This window comes from Heliangelus exortis, chromosome 14 (assembly GCF_036169615.1).
Source record: "Heliangelus exortis chromosome 14, bHelExo1.hap1, whole genome shotgun sequence".
NCBI classification, from domain to species: Eukaryota; Metazoa; Chordata; class Aves; order Apodiformes; family Trochilidae; genus Heliangelus; species Heliangelus exortis.
Window position 1 is genome coordinate 10689459 of NC_092435.1, and position 25559 is coordinate 10715017.

General features: G+C 38.1%; 1 protein-coding gene across 5 annotated transcripts in view; it reads right to left on the bottom strand.

The window, feature by feature from the left end:
- The window catches only part of ZNF711 (zinc finger protein 711), a 34007-nt gene that overhangs the window by 6548 nt on the left and 1900 nt on the right, over positions 1–25559 (bottom strand). The window contains exons 2-12 of one of the 5 annotated variants that reach the window (XM_071757955.1): positions 21352–21456; positions 19274–19804; positions 12644–12802; positions 10169–10315; positions 9439–9576; positions 8014–8061; positions 7309–7452; positions 3140–6842; positions 1995–2087; positions 887–957; positions 136–268 (exon numbers count right to left, since the gene is read on the bottom strand). In XM_071757955.1, coding sequence (XP_071614056.1) covers positions 5665–6842; positions 7309–7452; positions 8014–8061; positions 9439–9576; positions 10169–10315; positions 12644–12802; positions 19274–19804; positions 21352–21430 — 2424 coding nt within the window. In that variant the 5' untranslated portion in view covers positions 21431–21456 and the 3' untranslated portion in view covers positions 136–268; positions 887–957; positions 1995–2087; positions 3140–5664. Of the gene's footprint in view, positions 1–135; positions 269–886; positions 958–1994; positions 6843–7308; positions 7453–8013; positions 8062–9438; positions 9577–10168; positions 10316–12643; positions 12803–16001; positions 16090–16192; positions 16506–19273; positions 19805–21351; positions 21457–25559 lie in introns of those variants that run through there. The other 4 variants (XM_071757953.1, XM_071757956.1, XM_071757952.1 and 1 more) reach the window with 4 other exon arrangements.

Consider the following 25559-nt stretch of genomic DNA (forward strand, 5'->3'; position numbering starts at 1 on the left):
TTATTTTAGTTACTTCCACCTCCTGACTCTTCACATGAACTACAGAGGAAGAACACCACATTTCTAGTGCCATCATTGTTCTGTGTAAGAGTGCAGTTCTGACTGCAGGAGACACAAAAGAATTTGCAGACTTACTGTGCTCAGAAGATGCTGCAGAGAGCAGGAACATGGAGTGTGAATGGACTCCTCAGGCACTGCAAGGCTTGTGCAGCTTCTCACTGACCCCTCCATCCAGTAACACACACCAAGGTTTGACTGGTCCAGTTTCCTACCAAGGAAAGACAAATGTCAGCCCTGGATTGTGCAGCAGGGATCAGATTTGTAATGTCAAGCAATAGATACTTGTCAAAAATCTGCATTTGAGGGGCTGGTTCTGCTCTCAAAACAGATTTATTTAAAAAGCAAGTTTAGTACTTTTTATTATAAAAGTACATTTTATTTGCTGGAGTGTCATTTACTGCCTCTTTGCTGTTGAACAAACTGATTTACCTAACATTATTCCTGCTGGAGTTTACAGAAACACATTTGTCTCATTTACTCCTCTGTATGCAGTCATTTTTACATTAATTACAAACAGTATACTTCAAAGAATTTTTCACCTCCATATCAGGTAGCTCCTCTGAGACTTCTCTGGTTTTAATTAGAAAACCCAAAGACAGCATTTACTTACACATTTACACCAGCAGACATCCTGCCCTGTTAGACTTTATCAGTAGTGTTATTAATTAAACCTTCACTGCCTGAACAGCTTTGGCAGGGTGCTGAGGTTCTTTTCTACAGTAGAAAATTGCCTTCTGATTTTCCTTACTTTCCCATTGCTTTGTATGCAATATAAACACTGTCTGCCTCAGCTGTAAAATAAAAGCCAAAGGCAGCCCCAGTTTACCTTGAGAGTACTCTGCTGTGTTCTTCCATATTTCCTCTGTCTCAGTTTCATTAATTGTGGGCATCTGAAACCTGTAGGAAAAAAAATACAGATGATGATCAAGACATAACTGATTTTTAACTGCTCCTGGCTTTCAGGGAGTTCTTAGCTTGTTGTTCAAATAAAAAACCCACTATCAATAAATCTGGTATTTTACACCCACCCTTCTACATGTCTGTGAAACTCCCTGCTTGCTCAAGCAGCCAGGGTGTGTTTTACATCAGGTGCAGCACTGCAGGAGCACAGCCCAGAGCAGCTCAATCTCCTGTTTGTGCTCCCAGGCAGCACATGTCACCCTTCCTGCTCTGGTGCTGGGAAACACAACTCACCCCCTTAGTGCTGCTGCAGGGACAGATTCAGAACAAGGTGACAAGCAGAGGTTGTTGTCAACAAAAGAGCTACAAAATGTGTCAAAGAAATACAACAACGTCACCAAGGAAAGCATGAAAAATGATCATGTCTACCAAGAGGAACTTTAAAAGAGCAGAGAACATCTTCACAACAAAGCTCCTGTTGAGAACACCAACCAACCCCTTGCTTTAACAGGGAATTTCAGCCACCAGGGAACCACTGCTGTATGAAAAAAGGAGGGTTCTACCTGAGTCTGACCTTCTGCTGAATATATAACCAAGATATATGTAAAAGGATCCTAAATTACTCAGTTAATTATGAATTAAATTAATGACTGACATCAAAACCACACACACAAAGTAGGAGCACTGCACATCACAGCACTTCCTCTTGGGTTTCTCATCCATTTATTTTCTCTTCCTTAACCCCAACTTCTGCCTCCTTCCCCCCACAGCCCCAGTGTCACACCCACAACACACTGCACAGGCCTTTTCTTTTGATTCCTTCCACCCATCACAGTATTCATACACAGCATTTCAAACTGCAACACAAGCTGTAAGATCAGCCTCAGCCATAAATATCTCAGCAGCACTGGACAGAACCAGCAAGGGGCCAAAGCAGAAGCACACACTCTCCCAGGGGTAAAAGCAAAATGTCTGACAGAAGTTATTTTTTAACTATTTGAAACTGTACAACAAATGAGTAGCAATCCATTAACCTGAGCACTGTGTGGGTTAAGTCTTGAGGCTTCTCCTCTTTCTGACAGACCTTGTTCCCATGGTCTCTCTTCTTACCTTCCATTGCCCATACTCTGCTGAGAGAGGAGACAAACAATTAATATAAAGGAATAAACATTCAAAACACCAATGCAATAAACCAACCAAAGAAAGGCAGAAACTCATCCTAGCAGCAGTCAGGATTGCAAAGTTCAACAGCTCTGTCCCTCACCATCACAAGGAGCAGGGCTCACACAGGCTGTAGCACTCTGCACCTTCTCCAAGTCCCACCTACTTTCCTGTACTTGCACCTTAGCTGGTAATGACCAACTGCAGTTGTGTTTTTTTCCAACCACTGTTCCCTCCTTCACATCTTGAAAAATGTGCTCCTCACAGATTGTAATGTTCCAAAAAGTAGGACCTATTTTTTCCCCTAATTAAAAAGAAATCTCCTTAGGTGAGCTTACAGATTGTTGAACTTCAACATCAATTCCAGCTTCTGGAATACCAAGTAACAGAACTTCATAATCCTAAAATATATTGAAGCTGTAAAGGAATTAATCTTTAATCATCATACACTGTACACTTTCTGCTATCATTAAGTATGTTTAAAAAACTTTATACCCTTTACACTATGTAGTTTTAGGGCAAGAAAAAAACAGATGCATGAGAAAATCTAGGCAATCAAGCTGCTGCCTTTAAGGTCAGACCAGTAGACAGCACTCACCAACTCTGAGCTAAACAAAATTCTACACAAAACAACTCCTCATCAGAGAAGAATTAACCCACAGATGAAATTTTAAACTATCAGGTATGCAAAGCTCCAAGTCTTTCACTGCACTCCTGGGTGGAAACATTACTGTAATCCTCACACACACTGCAAGATGGGAACATTAGTGCAGTTTGCCAGTAAATCCCAAGTATGAAGAAGAAAAGTTACCAAAACCATGAATGCAATGCTTAAAAGCATGATGTCCATCCTGCATGCTGCTGCCTGAAACACTGCCTCTCCACAATTTCATTTCTGGCATTTCCAGCCCCTCCCACCCTGTTCTGTACCCCACAAACTCTGGTGGACCCTCAGGCAATGTGGGATTGAATCCTCCTACAAAGCTGGCTACAGAAAATGTGGAGAAGACACAAGTACCTGATCATTCCATCCATCCATAGGGTGGGCACAGGAGCCAGCAGAGCCGTGTGCTGTGTCACAGGCAGAGCCATCACCTCTGGGCTGCCATGAAGAAACTCCTTCAGTCTGTGTACTCAACATTCAGGAACAAAGCATTTAAACTGTCAACAAAACACAACTTTGATCTCTAGGTTGTTCTTTTTGAAGGCTATGGTCCTCTCCTTTCACTGCTGGGCATACAGAAACCAAAACAGTATAAACAAAGCCCACAGAAATAGGCTCATGCCTGCATTGCTTCTGTTTCTTAGCACAAAACCTAAGAGTTCCCTGGCTAAATGCCTGCTGGAAATCCTTGATGAAGAGTTCACTCAGCATCTCACTCTCTTCTGAAGGTTTTAACCTATTACTGATGTGATAATCCAAGCGCTATAGAAGGGAGGAAAATGTAAAAAGCAGTATTTTCAGTGTTTTGTTTTGCATAGTGTTCTTATTAAAACAGGTAAAAAGAAAAAAAAAATCTTACCTGGCTTTTCTCCCAAATCTATGAGAAGTTTTATGTCATCTTTACTTAAAGGAAAAAGATTTCAAAGGAGTGTTAGTACCACATTTGACAATTATTTTAGAAATAAGCACATTACCTGTAACTTTAAAGGATTAGTCCAATAAAACCCCAATACTCTTCCCTCAGTAGTCTGATCAATAGACCTCAAGTAACGTGTTTACCTGAAACCTTATTACATACTAATGAGCAAATAACATCATTAAAAAAATAACATCATTAAAAACATTAGGCAAATTTACACAGTCAGATTTCCCTAAGCACCATAAATGAAAAGCAAACTCCAAAAAATTTGGAGTGCAAGAGATGCGTTTTATTGTATGCCCGTTACGATGAGTAACACATTTAGAAATAATAATCCCACATAACAGTGACAATCTTATTTTACAGCGTGTACATCATTTTTTACAGCCACATAAAACACGTATTTCTCTAAGAGATTTCCCAAATTTAACTTTCTGAAGTTTAGAAATATAAAAAAAAATTTATTCTCAAGGAACTGATTCTCATCTGGTGCAAAAAACAAAATATGAACATTATCTGAAACACAAAGCCACAATATAGCATGAAGGTACAATTTATCATGTGAACAGCTGTGTGCAAACATGAAGCAACTAAAAAAGTAAAAAATACACATTATATGCATAACATTTATGAACAGGTTTTTCATTAAATAGCCCTAGACCAGCTCGTTATATTAAGCGCCATTTGATTTGCAGCATGCTAACACAAAGCATTGTTTAAAGGGATGCATATTTTAAATGTATACACTGTAAACTGAAGATCCACCTCCAAACTCTAGTGGCAGCATATTTTTCTGGTTAAATACTGCATATATACTCTCTTACAGATTGAAAATGCATTTTTATAGTATGGTATAGGTTTTTTTTTTTAAAAGAATTGATTAAAAGGTGCGATTTTATGTCTATATTGAAAATTTCATATCAGAAGGTAGGGTAATAATCACCCTACCTGTTAAGAACACTGCCCTAAAGAACTTCTAAGTACTCTGAGTTTTAATTAAAAAAAAAAAAAATTCCTACATTTTTCAACTTTGTTTTTAATATTCTCTTTAGAGAAGACTTTGAAGTAGTGAGAAAAAAAAATAGCGTTGAATCACAACACTATGAGCTGCATCCATTTTATCTTTAAAAAAAGGAAGAAGTCAGATTCAAAGTTAATTTTGTTATATGTGCCATACTGAACAACATTCAACTGTAGTTTCAGATAAAAAAGGGAAATTATATACACACACATCTTTAAACCTAGCACCAGAACACCACCTTTGAGATCATAACATAATCCTATATTTTAAACATCATATCCTGCAATAAAATAGGTTAGCAGCTTTGGAAACCATTAAAAAAATTACTCATTGGACCTAAACTAATAAAGGAAACGAAAAAGTTTCCCAATGAAATGCTTAAAAAAATAACCAAACAAACAAGGGACAACCCCCCCCCCCAAATTTGACCAGTTCTGGATTTTCATTTCCAGATATGACTTAAAAACGTTATGATCAAGTGACTAATACTCTCCTTTCAAAACTGCACAAGAAGTCAGACTCCCTTTGCAAACAATTTGTAAATAACCCCACTCTGTATCTGAACTGTTTTCATATCTGAGACAAACACTGTTACTGACAAAATGGGTAGCACAATCATCTTATTTTTGTCTTCTATAGCTTAGCCATGTGTAATACTACTGATCTGAAGACATTCATCCATCTTTCTGCAAATTTAAGACATTCATACATCCTTCTGCATTCTATAGTGCTCTTTAGGTTCTGATAAGCAACAATCATAGGGCTATGAGATCCCTGTCAACCCTAATACTTTTAAGACTTTTAATACAAAGAATGTAAAGTTATGATTTAATATCAAGCTTTGAAACCAGGAGAAACAGTTCATGAGAGATTTTTTTTTTTTTTTTCCCCAATTAGGATATCACAGTTTCTAAATTGCTTCCTTCTGGAGATCATATATTACATTATGGCCTCTTTGTGGTGCCTCATTATATGCTGATTTTTTTCAGAGGGTCTACGGAATCCCTTTTTGCAATACTCACACCTGTGTGGGTAGTCTTTTGTGTGTATGGATATTACGTGGCGTTTAAAGCCCGAGGCATCCGTCGTGCTGTACTCACAATACTGGCACTGATAAACCTTCCTCCCACTGTGGGTCTTCATGTGCTTCTTAAGTTCATTTTGCTGCCTAAATCCTCTTTTACATCTTTTGCATTTAAAAGGCAGGTCCTTGGTGTGAACTGAGAGGATGTGCCCGCTAAGTACAAAAGGATCTGAGGTTTTGAAGTCACAGTGCCTACACTGGTGGATCTTTTTACCTTTGTGGGTTTCACTATGCTTTTTGAGCTCCGACGGGCGGTGGAAGCCTTTTTCACAGACCTCACACTTGTGAGGAAAATCCTTGGTGTGAACTGAGATAATGTGCCTCTTCAGGTCACTGGAATTGGTGCTCTTATGGTCACAGTGTGGACACTGGTGAGTCTTATGCCCTTGAAATAACTCCGTGTGCTGCTGCAGTTCTTTCTCGTCCGCGAAAGCCTGGGGACAGTGCTCACATTTAAAGGGCAGATCAGTCCCGTGTTTGGTTTTGATGTGAGTTTTCAGGTTGGACTGATCAGCACACCTGAAGACACAGTGCTGACACTGGTATGGCTTTTCCCCCGTGTGGGTCCTCATGTGCTTTTTCAGCTCTGACGGGTGGCGGAATCCTTTCCCGCACTCCACGCACACGTGGGGGAAGTTCTTACTGTGAACAGCGAGCAGGTGTCTGTTGAGTAGTCCCTGCTCTGCAGTTTCATAGTCACAATATTTGCACTTGTGTAGCTTAGGCTCCTTGTCCCTCAGTATTAGCTTATTGGAACTTAAGGGACTTGCTTCTCTGTATCTTCTCGTGTATTCTGTAAACTCGTGGGTTTTATCGACTTTATTTATAAGTTTATGGCTTTCCAGGTGATTGTGGAAACTTACTTTTTTGTTCGTTGTGAAGTCACAGTCTGTACACTGGTATTTCTTCTTAATCATATGATCTGGATGATTCTTCATATGCCTTTTCAAGAATCCTCTGGATTTAAATTTTTTCCCACAAATATGACAAGGGTAAACTGTTAAGGGCTGTCCATCAGGACCTATTATAACAGCTGTTTTTAAACAAACAAAAACAAGTTATGAAGGAAACAAATTTACTGATGAAGAAGTTTTAAATCAGCCAACTGCTGTTCAGATTCATGCACTTACACTTGCAGCAGACACAGAATGGGGTCATTGGTTTAAAAACAACCAATCCACAGCACCTATAGTTTATATGGTTTTGTTTAGAAACTGCTCAAACAGATCAGTAATATCATATGTGCAGCGAACATATCCATGATTTACTTTTTTAAATAGCTTGAAAACTGAAATGAACTGCATCAGCCCTAGGTGTGCTGGCTTTGAACAGCAAGAACAGCTACATTCTCTGTGCACAGAATTGGAGGGGGGAAGGACACAGGAAATATGCAAAACATCTTTCCTTTTTGAGTTCTGCACCAGCTTAAAAAAAACAAAAGGAATAGTACAGGAGTAAGTGCCACTCCATGACAATACGTATAACCATACAGTGTTTACCTGTTTGCCATTGCCTGGCCTCTCCTCTCCTCCTTTTCTTGGTTTTTTGTTTTAGCACTCTATTAGTGCTAATGCTATCACAAATCTGCAGGTATTGTGTTGCATTACCGTTTTTGTTTTCTAATCGTGTATCCAAGTTATTTCCTAGAAACAAAAATTAGACACCATAAAAAACCTTAAACATCTTTTTCCCTTGGGACTGAAGACTGGAATTGCACAGCAGAATTTCTACTCTTTAAAAAAAAATATTGCCTATTCCTCTATAATGAACATATATATAGGAGTGTGCCCACATACAGCACTATCTACCTTTGCTGGCACGAGTCAGGAGTATAATTGCTTAATCATTGCTTAATTTTCAAATATATTCCTTGATTTCTCATGCTTCTAAAGACATTAAATTCTTATCAGTTATGCTGGTTGCTTCCTTTTATGTAACTTGGTTTTACTTCTTAACAACTGCATTCTCCCTCTTCTGACTGCAAAACTGTATTAAAAAACCTGGCAGATCCTCCCAGCTTCCCCACCCACTCCGATCTAGATCTGTTTTCAGTTCAAAATAACAGAGAAAGACTGTGGAGTCCTTCAACTTTATGGGTCATTTTTTGCTTTCACTGATAAGGGGAACTGACAGATAAATGTATTTATTTTCAAAGACAGCAAGTTAGTTTTAAAGCTGTCCCAAACACAGTTATATGTTCTTACCTGCCGCTTGACCATCTTCGTATCTTCTGGGTAGCCGTCTGTCATCTCCTGCAGAAAATGGCATTTTAGTCATTAGAAGTAAAAATTAATTTTAAAGATGATGGCTTTGAAAGTCTGATAATGGGAGAAAACTAATTTAGCTGACAAGTAACAGCTTAACTCTATCCAAACTCAGATGTGCAGTCCACAATTATTTCACCATCCTGTAATTATGAGCCCCAGGAGATAAACCCACATCTTTGTCAACAGTTCATACCCACTCAAGCTGTGTTTGCACGCTCACTATGCTGACTGCCTGTCCTGCTTTTCATAATTAATCTGCTTGTGTCTGCAAACCCCTAACCTCATACATAACCTCAGATACCAATCCAGAACTGAGGTTATCTGAAATCCACAATTTCTTCTCGAGCTGGAAGTACTTTATCTCTTTGGAGTAGAACTGGGCAGATAAGAAGATTTGTACCTTATCAGTTGCTCAGCACTCATTTATATGAGGCACTATGGAGTTCTGGGAGATGGAGAAGTAATCCCTTTAGAGTATGTTCCTCATTTTAGACTGAAAGCATTTGCCACTATGTGCCAAGGTTCTGTGGTTCTAAACCACTTCATCTGTCCAGCCACTGTTCTCAGAAATACTGCACCAATGAATTTTAGCTGACTAACTTTCTTAATTAAAACGTAAGGCATGGATGACCTGATAGCCTCTCAATATACATTTAACATGTCAAAATATGAGAAAAGAATATGAAATAAAAGAATATTCAGAATTCACAATACATCCTGATAAGACTATTTGAAGCATGGCTGCAGAGAACAAATTACCTTTTTACTTTTTGTTTCTAACCTGAAGGACTAACAGGCTTAAAACAGGTATACAAACCAAAATTATCAGGAACATTTTCACACATTTATTCCTACTATTCCCTTTTTAAAGTTATTTCCCCTTCCTTCTAGCTAATGTAAACTACTTAAGGCTATTCTTGTCTGTATAAGATCTTCAGCAGCCAACTTAAACCACCATGAAAAACCACACAGTCTGAACCTCTGAGCTGGAGTCCAGGATAGTATAAAAATTTTCCTAACATCTTTCCTTTCTGCTTCCTAAGACCCAACATAAAGCAATTCATTCATTATATGCAAGACAATCAATTACTAAAGGAATCTGCAACTGCCTGACAGGCCAGCCATTGGTAAAAAAACACCAATGTAAAAATGGAATCGATTTCTTGTGCAAAAGGTCATGAATGATGTTAAAATTATTTTTCACATCATTTCATCAATGCCACTAACTGCTAAAAAATCAGAAGGAGCCGTTTCCAAAACCCCTAGGAGAAGGGGAGAGATTATCATATTTGCACAGGGATTCTGACAGCTGGGAGAAGGTAATGGAAAGGATTTTCAGAAAACAAGCACACAGATTCCTACCGTAAGCAGCAGCCCATGCAACAGGGACAAAAGTTTTATTCACGCCAGAGTCTTCAAGCTGTGTGTCTGGAAGTGATGTAGCTTCTTCTTCACCTACAATAACTTCCATATAAACTTCATCTGCTATTTCAGCACAACCTGGATCAAAGGAGAAGAATAAACATTTAATTATATTCTGCCCCATCTGATTTTTTCCTTCATTTAATTATTGCTCTGACTGATACCCGTTACAAATTACTTTTCTTCCTTTGGCATTTAGAACCACCCCTTCCCTTAGGGGATCATTTATTCAGACATTCCTTAAAGAGAGAAAACATGTATCAATAAATACAAATCCAAACCAAATACCATCACATACTCAAACACACAAACTTACAAACTTGTAACTGATGACATTTATTTGCCACTTTGCCAGAGAGCTGACTAAACAAGGCAATTCACAGTATGAAAACAGAAAAATGAGAAATTTGACTAACCTCATTAACTTCATCCATGGATATTTTAAATTTAATATAAACAATGAAATGACTGCACACAGTGTGCACAAAGGCATTTATCCACATCACTTTAAAATAATTATAGCCTGCTCTTTATTATTAGGGAAGATGAGCTTAGCTTTCTACTTCAGGCTGAAGGATCCTTCAGAAAAATTAAAGAAGTCTTTGAGAATGATACTTATATTGTTGCACAGAACAGCACGAGAAACAAAAATGTTTCTTATTATGCTTACTAATATCTTCATCTTCCTGAGAAGAGTCCTTAACAGCCATGTAAACCATTTTTTCTCGCTGCATTCTGCCAACGCCTCCTTGTTCGATCACTCCAGCTACAGAATGCCCATTGTGGAAGTCACTCTCTGTGACAATTTCTGTCCCACCTATAACAAAAAAAAGTAGTTAAACACATTAAGTAAATGTAAAAAAGCTGCTGTTAAGCTTTATTTCAGATTTAAGTATTTTTTTCTTATTTACGAATTCATTTTATAAAACTCAAATATTTTGCCATCTATATCTGTCATAAAACCATGCAAGTTGATTACTCCAGGGCAGGTAAGGAAGAAGTTCTCTCAGTGTTTCAAGTTCAAGACTGAACAATCTCTAAGAAGGATCAAGAGCCTTTCAAGCATGCCAGCAGTGCCTTGGGTGCCACCGGAAACATCCACCTGCACAGCCTCACTGAAAAAAATAACTCCAATTCTAATCTTGCTAAGAACACAGTCTTTAAATTCTCTCAAGATGTGAACAGCTCATTTTTATCCCACTTCCTCTCCCCAGATGTTATGTACTCACTTTGCAAGAATAGATTCTTTGGCAATTTTTCCTACAAAGACTCTAATGTGTGCATCCCAGACTTGCTACTGGGGATTGAGTAGCACCTTATACTGGGGTCACATTTCTCAGACCACCTTAGAGCAACCTTATTGTACATTATTTCAAAAAGAACATTATCTAGAGAGGCTGGCAAGCAGCACCAAATCAGAAAACAGGATTGAAGAGTAACAGCTGGAAAGCAGGAAATGAGAACAACTGCCCACATGGCCCCACTTGGGGTGACTAAGAAGCTGTGGCCCACTGACTTAAAGTTAACAGAGACAAAAGAACAAGTTCCAGCCTAGAGTTTGATGCTGAGTCACTGAAGAGTGAGTAAAGAAGCTGCAGACTATGAGAGGACAAGCTAACACCTGGAATATCAAAAGTCCTTCTTGGCTACTAAGAACAGCCCTGACGGAAAATGCTCAGCTAGGTGGCTGAGTCCAAATCAAACCCCTTGATCCATCATTCCCTGTTTTTTAAGTGGGAGACTTTGCCACACATCCTTGCTACCCAAGCCCAATTTTATAAATTTATCCAAATAAACAGACTGCAGTGGAAAGGGATGACACTTTAGCACAGCTCTCCACCTCAACTCATGTAACAAAAAGATCAAGAGTCAACGTGAATCTTGAGTACTCTTTGGGAAGACTCTCATCTCCATTTCTGTTTTCCTTAATGGTGAGCAGCAAACACACATCACCACCATCAGCTCTTCCCCAGGGGAAGTACTCACCAGTAATGATTGGGGTAATTTTGCCAGGACTACCTCAGGGCTCTACCAGAAGCACTGAGAGAACCTCACAAGAACATCCCTGCTGTAAATTCAAACCAGATTCTGACTCTGCTGCTGCTGCATTAAGAGGCTGCCCCTCAAGACAAACAACCCATCCTCAGAGGAAGGAACTGTATTTCAAGAGCTGAGATACAGTTTCAGGGCCTGTCAATTCATGTAGGAACTGGCAGATGAAACAGATGTCACAACAGGTAAGAGATGTTAAGATGCTGCTTCTCTAGATCCTTTTCCCTGTGGTCTCAGAAAGCACATGCTCTTCACAACCTCTTTGTCAAACTTGAAGGGAATTAAGGATCAAATACTGAAAATCCCAGGGCCTTACAGAAATGCTCAATAACCTTCAGCTGAATCACATACTCTCTGTTCCAAATAGGATAGTAAAATGTTTTAACTTTGGCAACCTTGTGAAGGATTTAATTAATAGGCTCCAAAATCTACATTATAACATCCTGCAAAAGATACCAGGCAACTCATGAAAGTCTTAACTGTTTCTGAACCTACCCAGAGAGAGAGAAACCCAAACACAACTGCCCTATTACTCAGCAGTATGATCATCCCTGGAACAATCCTCTTCTGCACTTAACATGAGCTGAAAAAAACTTGTTTCTCAGAGAAGAAAAATAAAGGCATCATAGAGCTAAAAGTTTCCTGAAGCAGCAGTTCATGGTACTTGAAAAACAGTACCAGGATTGTTACTAACCAGAGCACTTTGCTGATCTAACCCACAGTTCTGTCTAAAGTTTGAGACTTTAACACCACAGCTCCCAGTCTATGGGAAATGGAACTCCTTAAATGAGAGGAATCCACTCTATGGGCTCTTCTGTGCTGAGTCTTGCAATGTTAGAAAAATGCAGCAGCTGAGAAACAGCTGCAGACATCCATCCACTTCTACATTTGGGCTTTGGTTGCCTGAAAATAAATACTGCTGATCAAAAAAGAACTTGAGACTGTGGCACCCAGAATTTACTGCATAAGGGCAACCTCCACAAATGTCAAATTCTACAAAATGTTCCAGGTGTATATGAAATTAAGAGCAACAAACAGAAAAGACTCTGAAATGATTTATACTACTGAAGAATAAACAGAATTTAAAAGGTACCTATTTCGACATCATCTTCAGCTTCAGCTTTAAATATGTACACTTTGATAACTTCTGAACCAAACCCATCATCTTTAGCAACATCATCATTCGTCACCTCAGTACTGATTTTCAAGGGAGTGTTTCCTATGTGGTCCAATTTTTCTCCAACATCATCCACTGTAAAGACAGGAGAATAATAATGAGGTTCAAACACAGTTTCTACAAGTCAAAGTAATCAGCAGCATGATTTTATCCACTATTATTCCCATGCATAGTAAATGTTTGTATTCATAAATGACTTTTACAAAATAGTTCATTTCAAGGTAGTGAAGAGGTTCCAGAAGTTCAGTGGTCATTTTATTGCAACCCAGGAAACACAGCAAGAATTACAGAACAAAGAACACAAGAGGGAGCTTGTCATCAAAGGGTGTGTGTTAAGTGGTTGTGTCTGAGCCTGCCACACTTAGAAAGCAAAAATGCATCAGTAAGTTAAACATCTATCAAAACTTAGAAATTAACTCTGACTTGCCTGTTACAGTCAAACAGTCTCAAAAAGTTGCACTGCTCTAAGATAGTGGTGACTAAAATTCAGTGGCTGACAGACTTATCAAGAGTGATGAACCTGAGAATCTTCCCAGTGAAAGAACTGTGCATCAAAAACTTGACCACATCTTCACCACAGAAGAAATTACTATGTTAACCACTTTATCACTTGAAAACATATACATTAACAAGGATTAATGTATGACATACAGCTGATTAAAAGTTGTGAAAATAAATCCACCCACTACTATGTGAAATTGACTTCTCATTATTTTTGGCTGTAACTGAGCCACTCTGATTATTTGGTTTATATAAACAAAATGTTCATTTTATTTATATATAAAAAATTATATGCTATTGAAAGTGTAGAAAGAACACAATTTGGGGAAAAAAGGTATTCACAAAGGTAGACATATATACCAAACTGCCAGTACAGAGGCCACTGAAATAAGCATCCTTCTGACACATGTATTGCCACCACACTTCTCTCTGTGGATAAAATTAGCTCCTGTGCAGATGGTCAACACCAAACTGCAAAAATGACCCACTAAAGTCCTCTAAACAAAGAACAATTCCACAAAATGTAGACAAAATCTGATTTTAATGCATTCCAGGGAAGATTCAATTTACTGCTTACATTAAAAATTCAAATATATGCATATTAGGAAAAAAAAAATGTCAATATCAATACAATTATTAATAAAGTGACAGAAATGTTTCATGACTCAGGATGGAGCCTGCTCTTTTCTTAACATTCCAGGCAGCCAAGGTGTTTCAGGTCCAGAAGCTGCTAGAAAAGGAGCCTGTGCATTTCCTGTGGGAAACCAGCAATCCCAAACTGAGCTCTTCTCACTCTCAGACAGGATTCCACAGAAACACCTATCCCAACTTTTCATCTCCACACTAGGGAAACTTATTCCTGCCTGACAAATCTTGGATTGCAGTAGAAGAGTATAGAAGTTATGGAGAACAGAACTAGATATACTGTAGTTAAGTATGAACAGGTATTTAACTTTAGAACCTCTGTAAATGACAAATTTTGATGAAAACAAGAGAAAACTAAAAAAATTCTGTGCTTTAGCTGTTTCTTTTTGTAAATTAAATCACATTGCTGAAAAAATATCAAATTTGGATCAGTAGAAAAGAATTTGAGTTTCCTCAGGGAAAGAGTTCTTAGGTTTTTATTAAAAATGTTCTAAATCTCTATTAAAATTGATGCCAGCAACATCAAGACCTTCATCTGTTAAAACCTGACCTGTTACCTTGCAGGACAATGAAAACAGTGAGAGTATGAACACCACAGAGGGGAAAGCTCCAGAAGAGAAGATGGCCTAGTCCTTTGGCACTGAAGTTTCCCAGCATCAGGTTATTAGAACATCTTTATATCCAGTCTAGGAGTGTAACTGCATCTGCTAATTGAATTTTTTTATGCTGCCAGGCTGGAGTTATTAGAAGAGAAGATTATGCATCCTCTACTAACAGTAAAAGGGGAGATGCTAAGAAGATACTTATCTTGGAATAGATCTTTCCATACAGCTACTATTTTCTAATTTATAAAAGACCATTTTCCTCTCTGCATGGCTTTTAACATTTATGGAAGTTTCTTATCCAAATTCTTCAAAATTAGGCATACTCCTAATTTTAGTACAGGGAACATTTCCACTGCATGTAGGAGTCTTTGAAGGACTGGAGCTAACCAGTAGTATAGGGCAGAAGTGCTTATATATTAAGTTACAGGACTAGACATGCTGCCAAAATGCAGAAAAGATAGTTAAAGGCTGAAGAAATCACTATTTCTAAGCTGTTAATCTAAGTTTAGAACTGGTAGGTGGTAGTAAAGTTATTCTCAAATCTGCAACTCAAGCAACATCAACTTTTTTAAACCCATTACAAACATTATGCACGAAGAGTTTAATACAGAAAATAAACACATCAGTACAGGAAAATTAATTAACAACTTCCTACATAATAACATATATGAGAAGGAGTTTTCTGAAGGGTAAATGATTCAAATTATTTTACTAATATTGGGTAACAATGACAGTACACCACTGTGGTGAAATCAGAATAAACACATGAATCTAAAAGATTAGTTGCCTTATCATGACATCATTTGCAATACAAGAAAGATTATATAAAGAAAAAAAAATAGTTTTTCCTTTTCTATATTTTTATAAGAAATTTTCAGCCAAAGTGAAATATATAATTATAATAGCATGTATGCTAATTCAAGTAAAGTCCCCAAATCTTGTTCTTTTAAAAAAATAGGGAGCCCTGTCTTAGAACATTAATTTTAAAATTAGTGTTAAGTCCTACACCATCATCCACCCTGTGTTTTTTCAGAGCTTCAGTCTCTACAATTTAAGCTGAAGTAATGGAAACACAGCAGGAAGCCTGTCTGTCCAGGGCCTCTGGAATCACTTTTCTAAAAAAGCAGATGTGAAATGTAACAGAATTTGAAAAAGACAAAGTGGACTGAGAAAATGATACTGATACAGACTGTCATTTGTAAGATGCTATTTTCTGAGACTTCAACAACAAACAACACTGAATCAGCAATTGCTATTGAGGAAATTGCTGTCTTTTAGGAAGTAAATTCCATGGTTTCAATCTACTTTTTAAACACATAAGGTAAGTGGAAAACAATCAACACAGCAGGAAACATCATCTTTGTCAAGTTCCAAAAAATCAGGACTTTGTTTTTTTTAAATAGAACGTGAAAAGTATTCTATTGTCTAAGTAACATGACCCGAATCACAGACTGCTAAGCCATCAGTGCTAAATCATCTGATGCCTTTTCCCAGTGACAGTTCTCAGGAACAGGAATGCTTACTTTATGTCAATGGAATATGAAAGTCTCTTCCAGATCTGACTCATCCACCAGAAGCACTACATATTAATATCTCGTCACTTAAAATTAACTGAAAAAACACAACAGAGAACCTTCATAAATATATATGCTGAATCCTCCTGATTAAACAAGGTTTAAAGGAAAACTCAGCACACTTCCAACTTTAAACTTACCTTACTTTGCTGTTTTCAGGTGTGTGATGTCCAGATTCACCGTGGATTGCCAGCTCCCAATTCATGTGATGCCTCAGCACGCACTATGCTGGTGATATCACACCCACCATAGGAGCCCAGAGGGATAACATGAGGGCAAGATAAGTCCTGTGGTTTTACAATTGTTTTGTTTTTTTCCTATTTTTCTAATGTCTGCTCTACTTATTTGATATTCCATAGGTCACAATAGCGGAGTATTAATATTAAACTGTTCAGCAAACGATGGCAACACTGTATTGTCATACACTAAAAAGGAGGTGGTGGTGGAACAGTACCTTACCCCTAAAGGCCAACAGCTCCAGTGTTGTTCTGAGGTGGGTATGGGGTCACCAACATAGTGCATGCAGGGCCAGCACACGGATCGGGGGCTGGCAATCCGCTGTGGGTCTGAATATCGCAAACCTGAAAAACAAAAGAGGGGATGCTTTCAGCTCCAGGCATGCCAACTCCTCCCTGGCAACATGGGATCTACTGTTCAGAACTTGGTGTTCATCATCACACCCTCTGCATTCAGCCTGCACTGAGCTCCTGTCCCACGACTCCCTTTTAAACGGGAGATCTGACACAAAGATTCCACGCCCCGTGGAACACCTTGTGAAGGGATCAAAAAATGATTCTCCACTCTCAGGCCTCTTGAGTCTGGGTTTTAAAAAGCTGAACTCATCTGCACTGGTGGTGAAAATTTTCTAGTGAAGAATTCCCATTGCAAAACCATAGGCAGCCAGTTTACAGAACTACCACGGGAAACTTGTTTTCCAAATAGCATTAACACAAAAATGTAATTACCAGGAGGACATAAAAGATCTACGTGGGAATGCTGTCTTAAAATGGTGAAAAAACACCTTTCAGTGTATTTAAAATGTAACTCCCAGCAAAAGAATAAGTTAAAATTCTACCTTCAGCTCAGCTTCACACCCTAACCTGTGGTATCCTGTAAGCTTCCAAAATGTGTTCCAGAGAATAGGTGCAGGTATTCCACACCCCTTTTTAGATGTTAAATTTGATGAAAAGCCAGCTCAGTATTTTGAGGTTCTTTAAATCTATGGGTTTGATGTGATTCGTGTTATAAAGGAGTTCAACAGTGCTCTATATACACCCCAAAAGCAAGATCATAAAATTAACTTTCTGCAATATTTACTGAACATTGACAATTTGACAATTTAAAAATATGAGTGAATAAAAGGGTTTTAAAGTGCTTGACAAAATAAGGCATTCATCTGTTCTACACAACAGACTATCCTCATAAACATAACAAATTCAAGGCTAATTTAAAAGCATGAAAAACAAAAGAAAACAGCTAAGTAAGACTGATTAATTTTTGCAGAAAAAAAAAAATCAATAGCAGATACTTTTGTTGGATCATGCTGGCACATCCAGCATAATAGAACCCCAAAACTTGTCAGAGGCAAGAAAATGCCTTAATTATTTAAAATGATTACTTCAAACAAAACTCCAGATTAGTAATAAAGCTTCCAACTGTGATTATTCAGGTACATCATGATTATATATATGAAAATATAATTTTCTGAAAACTTATGTCTCAACTGCCTTTGAAACATTGCAAAAGCCCTGGGTAGGCTTGAGAACAGCTGACAAAACTCTAAATGTCTCAGACCCAGTGGGATCATCAGGCAACTGTTCCTGAAAGGGCAAGATGCTCTGCTCAGAGTGCAGGGATCATCATTATCAACCACACTTATCCTAGGAGGAATTCCCAAGGTGACTTTACTCAAAATCACAAAGGTGCAGTTGGAAACATGGCAGTTACAGAATACAACTCATGGTAAGCACTCTGTCAGAAAGGAGGAATGTTTCCAATGAAACAACTGACTGCAATATTGGGGTTCTTTATTTACAAACACACAGGAGCTTTTCTGCTGTCTTAATAATTTGGTTTTTGACTGAGGTTTGGGTTTTTTTTTTAATTCTTTTTTCCAAAAAACCCTTTTTGACTTCTATCAGTGACACATGGCATGACAGTAGTGACAGGAAAATACAAAAATCATTGCTGTCCATCCTATACTGAGCAAAAAGAAATACCAAAAATGTATTTTGCATAAGGCACATGCATGCTACGAAACACTGAAATCCTTATAATCCCCAATCAGTCATGTCCTCTGTCTTGAAATTTTTAATAAATGCAGCTTGCTGTGAACAGATTGACACTTTGACACACTTGGCACTGCCATTCTTGTTAACATATTGCTTCTGACTAAATAAAATCTGTTTTGACCTTCTCACATTTCAGTAACTAATCAGTAGTAAAAAACCCAAGATGAACTATCATACATTCTATCAAATTTGTGTAACAATAAAACCTGATGTCTTGAGTAGAATTTTAGCACTGAAGAAATGTAGTATATCTAAGGGTCCTGTCTCGGTAGCTGTCACTCAACAAGTAGTACAGCACCACAGAGTTTCCTCAGAGTTGAATGCTGCATGGAAACTGCAGTGGGCAGCCCAGTGCTAAGGAGCCAATCCATTAATACACACAGCACCTAAACCTTCAGGTCAGTCCAGAACAGCATGCCATCCAATGAAATGCCTACTGTAAAGTTTAATACAGCTAAATAAACAATGCTTTGTGGAAATATAAGAGAAAAATCACATGAGGCAGGTATCTTAAAAACCTTTGTTGGATCCTACTAATTAAAGCCAACACTTGATTTTTACATGGATCTAAGTAACCTGGTAGTGTACCTTGGTATTTCAATAAAATTATCACACTAAAAATATATATGGAATGTTTTACTTTCCAATGTTTTTTTTTTTTAATTTTCTGGAATATCTAGTTGCAGAAATACAAGCATACACACGTTCATTCACTCAACAGCATGAATTCTCTTTCTTGCTGTATCAGTGATAATGGATTTTTCCTCATCAAATCCCCAAATCCAGACACCAGGGATTAACTGGGCAGCAGGCTACATTTGAGAGTTCCAGTACAGAATGCAGCAAGAGTCCAGCTATAGTAACTTCTCCCCACCAGACCACTTCTACTTCAGATAATCTCCTGTTTATATCTACCTTTATGTAACTTACAAGATATCATTAAGTAGTCTTCAGAGGTACTCTTGCCATCATCATCATCTTCTGTTTTTATAGTCACTGTGGAGCCAGGAACTGTACCAGCTGCTTGAATGACTGCTTCAGAATCCGAGTTTGTTACAAGAACTTCTTCTGACACCATTGTAGGTGAGTTGGCTCCTGAGACAGAGTCTTGGACCACATGCTCCAGCTGTCCCTCGGGCCCCGTCACCAGGTCAGCCACAAAAACCTGATCAGGAACTCGAACGGTTTCTGTTATGAGGTCAGAAGTCAAAACATGATCACTGGTGTCTAAAGCTTCTTCAATAGCAACATCAGTTTCCAAAACAGAATCGGGAACAATGACACCTTCTGTTACAACATCAGTTTCGGTGATGATGTCAGGTCCTTGGACAACTTCAGCTGCTAAGCCATGATCGAGGGTTATTCCGTCATCGGTGACAACATCAGAAACCAGGACAGCTTCAGGGACTGATACAACAATGTGGTCTCCATCAATATGAGCAGTGCCAGCCATCCCAGCCACTAGGGAACAATTATGAATGAGAAGTGTTAGAATTCTGGCATTAGCAATCACTTTACCTAAGGAATGGAATGAGTGAATAGGTAACTTGAACACAGAGGTACAGATCTCTCACTTTTCCTCAACCCACATTTCACACTCCACCTGATGAACACAACCCAAAGCAGCCTCTGCTCCTTAAATCAGGAAAAACAAAACATTCTCCTTCTTTAAAGCCATGGAGTTTGCCCAAAATTTAGGTTCTGCAATGCTGATACGTTAAAAAACTGCAGGCCAGTTTGCAACTTCATGGTTTTTTTAAATCCCAGTTAGAAAATGTTGAGCATAGCAGCAATCTGACCCTCTGCAGAATTCCTCCATGATCCTGGCAGTGTGGTAACAACACATGAAGGGCTGTTAAAACAACAGTATTCTCATCCCCTAGAGTGTATGGAGCTTGATAAAAAACCAAATATTCAGTCATACACCGGATTTATAGTCCAATTTCCAATAACTTGCATGTTTCAGGGAATGGCCAGAAGCAGAAACCTGGTTTTCATTACTAGACTTGATTGGCCACTCGTATTTGCAGACTGCTTTTTCATACATAAAACAAGAATGCACAGGGAATGATTTTAATACACACAAACCAGCACTGTAATCTTAATGAATAAAACACCCAAGAAAATGGTTCTTCTCAGAATGAAAAAAAAAAAATAAATTTAATTACTGAGCACTGTAATGCAAATGCAATTATTTCAGTACACTCTCAGGGATATTAACTCATGTTAGGACAAAACCATGGTTCTCCCCAATATTCAAGAAGGTCCTCTCCTGTCAAAATGCAGAAGTGAGACCTACTATGAAGAGTGGAGATGGTTTGCTGTCCTTTCTCTTAACCTCCAAAATTGCAGAGGTTACTCAGCACTGTCACCAAAAGAAACAGAATTCATTGAAAAAAAGAGTAAGTCAAACTAGAAGCAAGTTTTCTTACATCTCTTCAGTCCCAGGATTTAGGTCTTTAACAGAAGACTTCTAAGCACATGAGAACATGCAGATTTAGCTACATATCTAAATTGCTGTCTGTGCAATAACTTATCCATTGTCACACAAAATTATTATTCCCTATCACTTTCTGAAATACCCTAGAGGAAAACTGCAGGCAGTAATCAAGGGGAGCACACAAAAGCTCAGATGTTGTTTACATCTCCGGTGTTTCAGTGATGAAACAACCAGCCAGTGCTATTTCAAGCTGAAGCCCATGCAGCACAGAACTGCTGAACACCAGATGACATTTTCTGCCTCATCTAGGGCTACAGACTTAATTTATTTCTTTTTCTTTTAGAGTTAGTTCAGTACTTTGGAGTAATTGACCATTTCAAGATCAGCAGCCCAAGTATACAAAGACATATTACACACCATCTTAAATTTTGAATTTTCTTAAACAAGTCATGCAAATAGCACTTTCATATTATTCAACTCTACATCTTTGTATGGTTTATAAACATCCAACAAAACCATGAAAAACAGTCTTGAATGTATTGGTTATTTGAATAGTTAAAATGTTTACCGAAATCCTGCATAATCATAGTGTGAGGCATTTTGGATTCTTGTGTTTGCAGTCCAAGACTTCCACCACCTGGATCCATATTCAGCTAAGTTCATTCACAAATAACTGCAATAAAACAAAATTAGAGTTTATGTTGAACAGCTTTGTTGTGTAGTTTTACTAGACTCATCTGTCACACTGGCAAATAATAATAATAATAATAAAAAAGTAGATAACCAAAACTTGAAGAAAAAAACATGCAGTATATCACACAATTCACTTCATTTTATTCTTTTGGGCTTCTTTGGTGGTTTTTGTTTGTTTTGTTATTTTTTGACCTAAAATCCCGAAAGTGTTTCCATCCAAAATCCTACAGTAATCAAAAGAATTACACATTACAGTGAAACCAAACAAATCATTAATTCTTGGTCAGGACTTTTATTTTTTTTTTAAATGTCTTTGGTTCCTGCCTGGCCTAGAACAGTTCTGTTTATACTCTGTAGAGTGTTACGAGTGACCTTCAGCACTCAGAGGTACAGACTCCAACATTATTTTCTGGTGTAGTAAACACAAGAAATGACTAAACCTTCAATTTCTCAACTGAATGTTTTTTGGGGTTTTTTTTTTTTTCAGTTTTATGAGACTCTTTCCACAGGTAACAGCTGACTGGCAGCAAGGACCTCACCTGCACTATCAGTGGCACTGGGCTACAGTAACAGAACACAGGTCATGTTAGCAAGCAACTGAACTCATTCTCTAGAAGCAGAAATTTTTTCAAGAAGCAAGTTAATTTTGCCTTAAACAACCCACAGCTAAATGTCTGTGGAAGCAAGAAGTACAATATATTAGTAGCTAAGCACAAAGAAGTCACCTTTGCTCTGTCCCTGTCTGTGTATGTAGAGAATTGTACTGGGAGTAACAATTTTTCAGACTCTTTGACAATCTTGCATCTATCAGGTAATTCAAAAGAAATTTTAATGCATAAATCTAAATGAACATCACGGTTAATTATACATAAGTTTTGAAAAAGCTTCCTAGTGCACATTTATGAGGACATATGAGATGGTTTTCTCCTCCTGGGGCTGCAGGAACCTTTCTGTATCATTAAAAAAGTCTGACAAAAGGTCTGGTAGGAAATGCAATCAGCCCTCAGCTAGATTTGCATGCACAGAGCACAACTACCCCTTGTAACAGGCAGCAGCTAAGCATAAGAAAGGCCAACTTCTTTCAACATCTCCACTGCCATGAGATTACTGAAGAAACAACAGAGCTCAACAGACTTCTGTGCTGACACCTCTATCCACCACTCCAGTGTCAGGCTGCATTACCCATATTGCTTGACATTTTATTTCAAAACTGTCAGGTTATTCTGGAAATCTTGTCTTTCAACACTGTCCCTTCTGTGCTGCCTCATTTCTGGGAAAAAATCTCATTTTCTGCTGCCAGGGAAAAGCTGGTTCTAGGCAGCTATCTGCAATATCCCTCTGATAGCAAACTGGTCCTTTAAAGCTTTTGACTGAACAAACCCACCAGCTCCCTGTAAGCTTCCTGCTGTTCTCCTTCACTATTACATCTTTAGCTTGATTTTCTCTCTTTCCTTTTGTTTCTGACAATTGCTTTGGCTCTTCTAATTTCTCTTAATGGTCAAATGCTCCAGTTTCCCAAATTCTCTTCTGTCAGACTTGCCCATTTCCCTCAAAAAAACCCCAAATTAATCCAGTTCCTCCAACCTTGCCACAAGGCCTTGTCAGTTGTACCATGAGTTTTACTTCTGGGATTCTGGCATCATTAGAACACAATTACATCCACACATGGGAGAGTAAATGTTGAGTTTCTCACTAAACAGAGTTTCCCCAAGATCTGCATTTCTGGTACCACACCTGCCTGGAGGATGCCGAGCCTCTTTAATGAGGTTCAGCAACACAAATTTACTTTCAGAGAAAGAATGTAACATTTCTTTGACAGAGTGTTTCCATAAAAGGAAAGAGAGAAGATAAATCACCATCCCTCCAGGTCACTTGCCTTACTACCAGGAGCTACAGTGTGAGGATTCTCAATTCTCTGGCAGTTTGCTGTGAACTAAATGACTTCCAAGCAAGGTCTCAGTGCAGATGACGAGACTGTAGATGCAGCTAGAGGAACAGAGAACCAGGCTACAGAACAAGACCAACCTCTAGCTTCACAAATCTCTGCTGCACACCACCAAAATCTTGTACTTTCCTGGCCTCTTGTATCCAAGAATCAGAAATAAGTGACAGTATCATACACAAAATGAGGTGAGGGAAGTGAATGCAGAATAAGAGCAGCAAGCAGCCCATGATGATGACAATTTCAAGAAAAACCACCAAAAACCCTGAGAGGTTCCAACTTAACCAAACATTGGTATCACTTTGTGCCATCAGCATCCTTCTAACAATTTCTCCCTGTATTATTTGCTCAAACCTACTTCTCTCAAGTTGTCTTTAAAACTCCAGTAGTAACCCTCAGGCCTGACAATGACACAACATTCTTCTTGCAGAGCTACAACAATTCCTCAGTGTTGATTTTGTGATGGTGCTTGAAGAGAGTTCAGCCCACAGGACAGACAGTATTATAAAAACACAAGTTACACATGACCCATGAGGAAAGGAGTCAAGGATTTAACTGACCCAATTCCACCCATACAATCAAATTTCAGTGTAGTTTTAAGTTTTATTTCCAAAATCAGGTTCTTTCACCATTATAAGAATTACAAAGTAGTGTCAGAGGAGTAATTCAGTGTCTTATTGCTCCTAAATTATTGCCACAGCCATCTGAAATTCTTAGGGTAGGTAACAAATACTTGCTAGTACAAAATAAGATACAGCTCTAGACCACAAATGACTAATTTAATACAGCAATTTCAGAATTAATGCAACACTCTGCAATTTCCTGACCACTGCCTTTACACTCAGATAATCCTTCTTTTTAATGTAAATGGCTTTGAAAAATTATCTTAAATTATATCAGTCTGAGATTACAGGAAGCATATGTTAGGTTTTTTTTTCCTTCTCCATAAGCAATTTCACTTCTGTTCAATTACATAATTAATGCCAAATATATTACATACTGTGCTACATATGAAATCCAATGCAAAGGAAGATAATAATTTTAATTAAACTTAAAATTTCTGCAAGGAAAGCAAATTATCACTAAAAGGAGTACTTTCCCATTAGCTAACAGGGCTATAAAAACTGCCAGAGTTAGGGGATGGCACCTTCTGTGCACATAGTACTGAGCACCTTAAACTTCCACCAAAAACAGAGCTCAGTGATATCACACCAGAAATTTATGTTTTTTTTTAAATCTATTTTTGGGTTTTAAAGGAATGCAGTGACAGCAGGAAACCCCCTCCCTGCTAAAGCTGGAGCAATGAGCAATAGATAAGGGCACAGACCAATTTCATCTTAGAGAAGTGGTCCACTCAGATGTTTAGACAAGAAAGGCACAATTCTGTATGCTGTCATAATCCTGAACTTATCCCTACCTCTCTGGCCTCTAACTATTAAGATCTCAAGGTTTTCCTCTCAATTCCCCTTCCCTATTTAAGATTGTGAAAATGCTTTATTAGCATCAGACAATAAAACAGTATGACAACATTCCATTAATATTGCCATTGATTTTTTTTTTTTACAGCATGCTATCTTGCACCAGGAATACACCACCATCAAACACCAATATGAAGAATTTTAATTACATGTAAAATGAGACTCCCAGGAAAGTCTCTCAAGGATATTTTTTTAAAGTATGTAAGCATCTGACACTATTTTGCTTTTAAAAAAAGTATGTTCTCCATCTAGCCAGCTTCTGGAGAAGGTTGATTTTAACCTATTTCAGTTCTTTCTGCCACAGTTCTTCCTTTGGCAGGGTGTAGCTGTGACCAAGCAACGAATTTCAGAGTGAAAAAAGGGGATATGACATCTCTGTCTGCAGGGAAGAACACTACTACAAACCACTACTGTAAACTGTATTTCTTAAAACCAGAGGTAGTGGTTGGCAGTTAGGGTCTACCTAAGAACACCTAATAGAAACCCTCAACTGAAAAATAGGCCAAGGTCCTTATGAGCATCACTCTGTGTATGTACCTTGATTTCTATTCCCATAAAAAAGCCATAAAATAACCAGTAATATTTTGATTTTGAGAAAACTTTCAAAAAACACCCTAAATTGAGAGACATTAAAATCATTTTAAAAAGAGGGGAAAAATTACT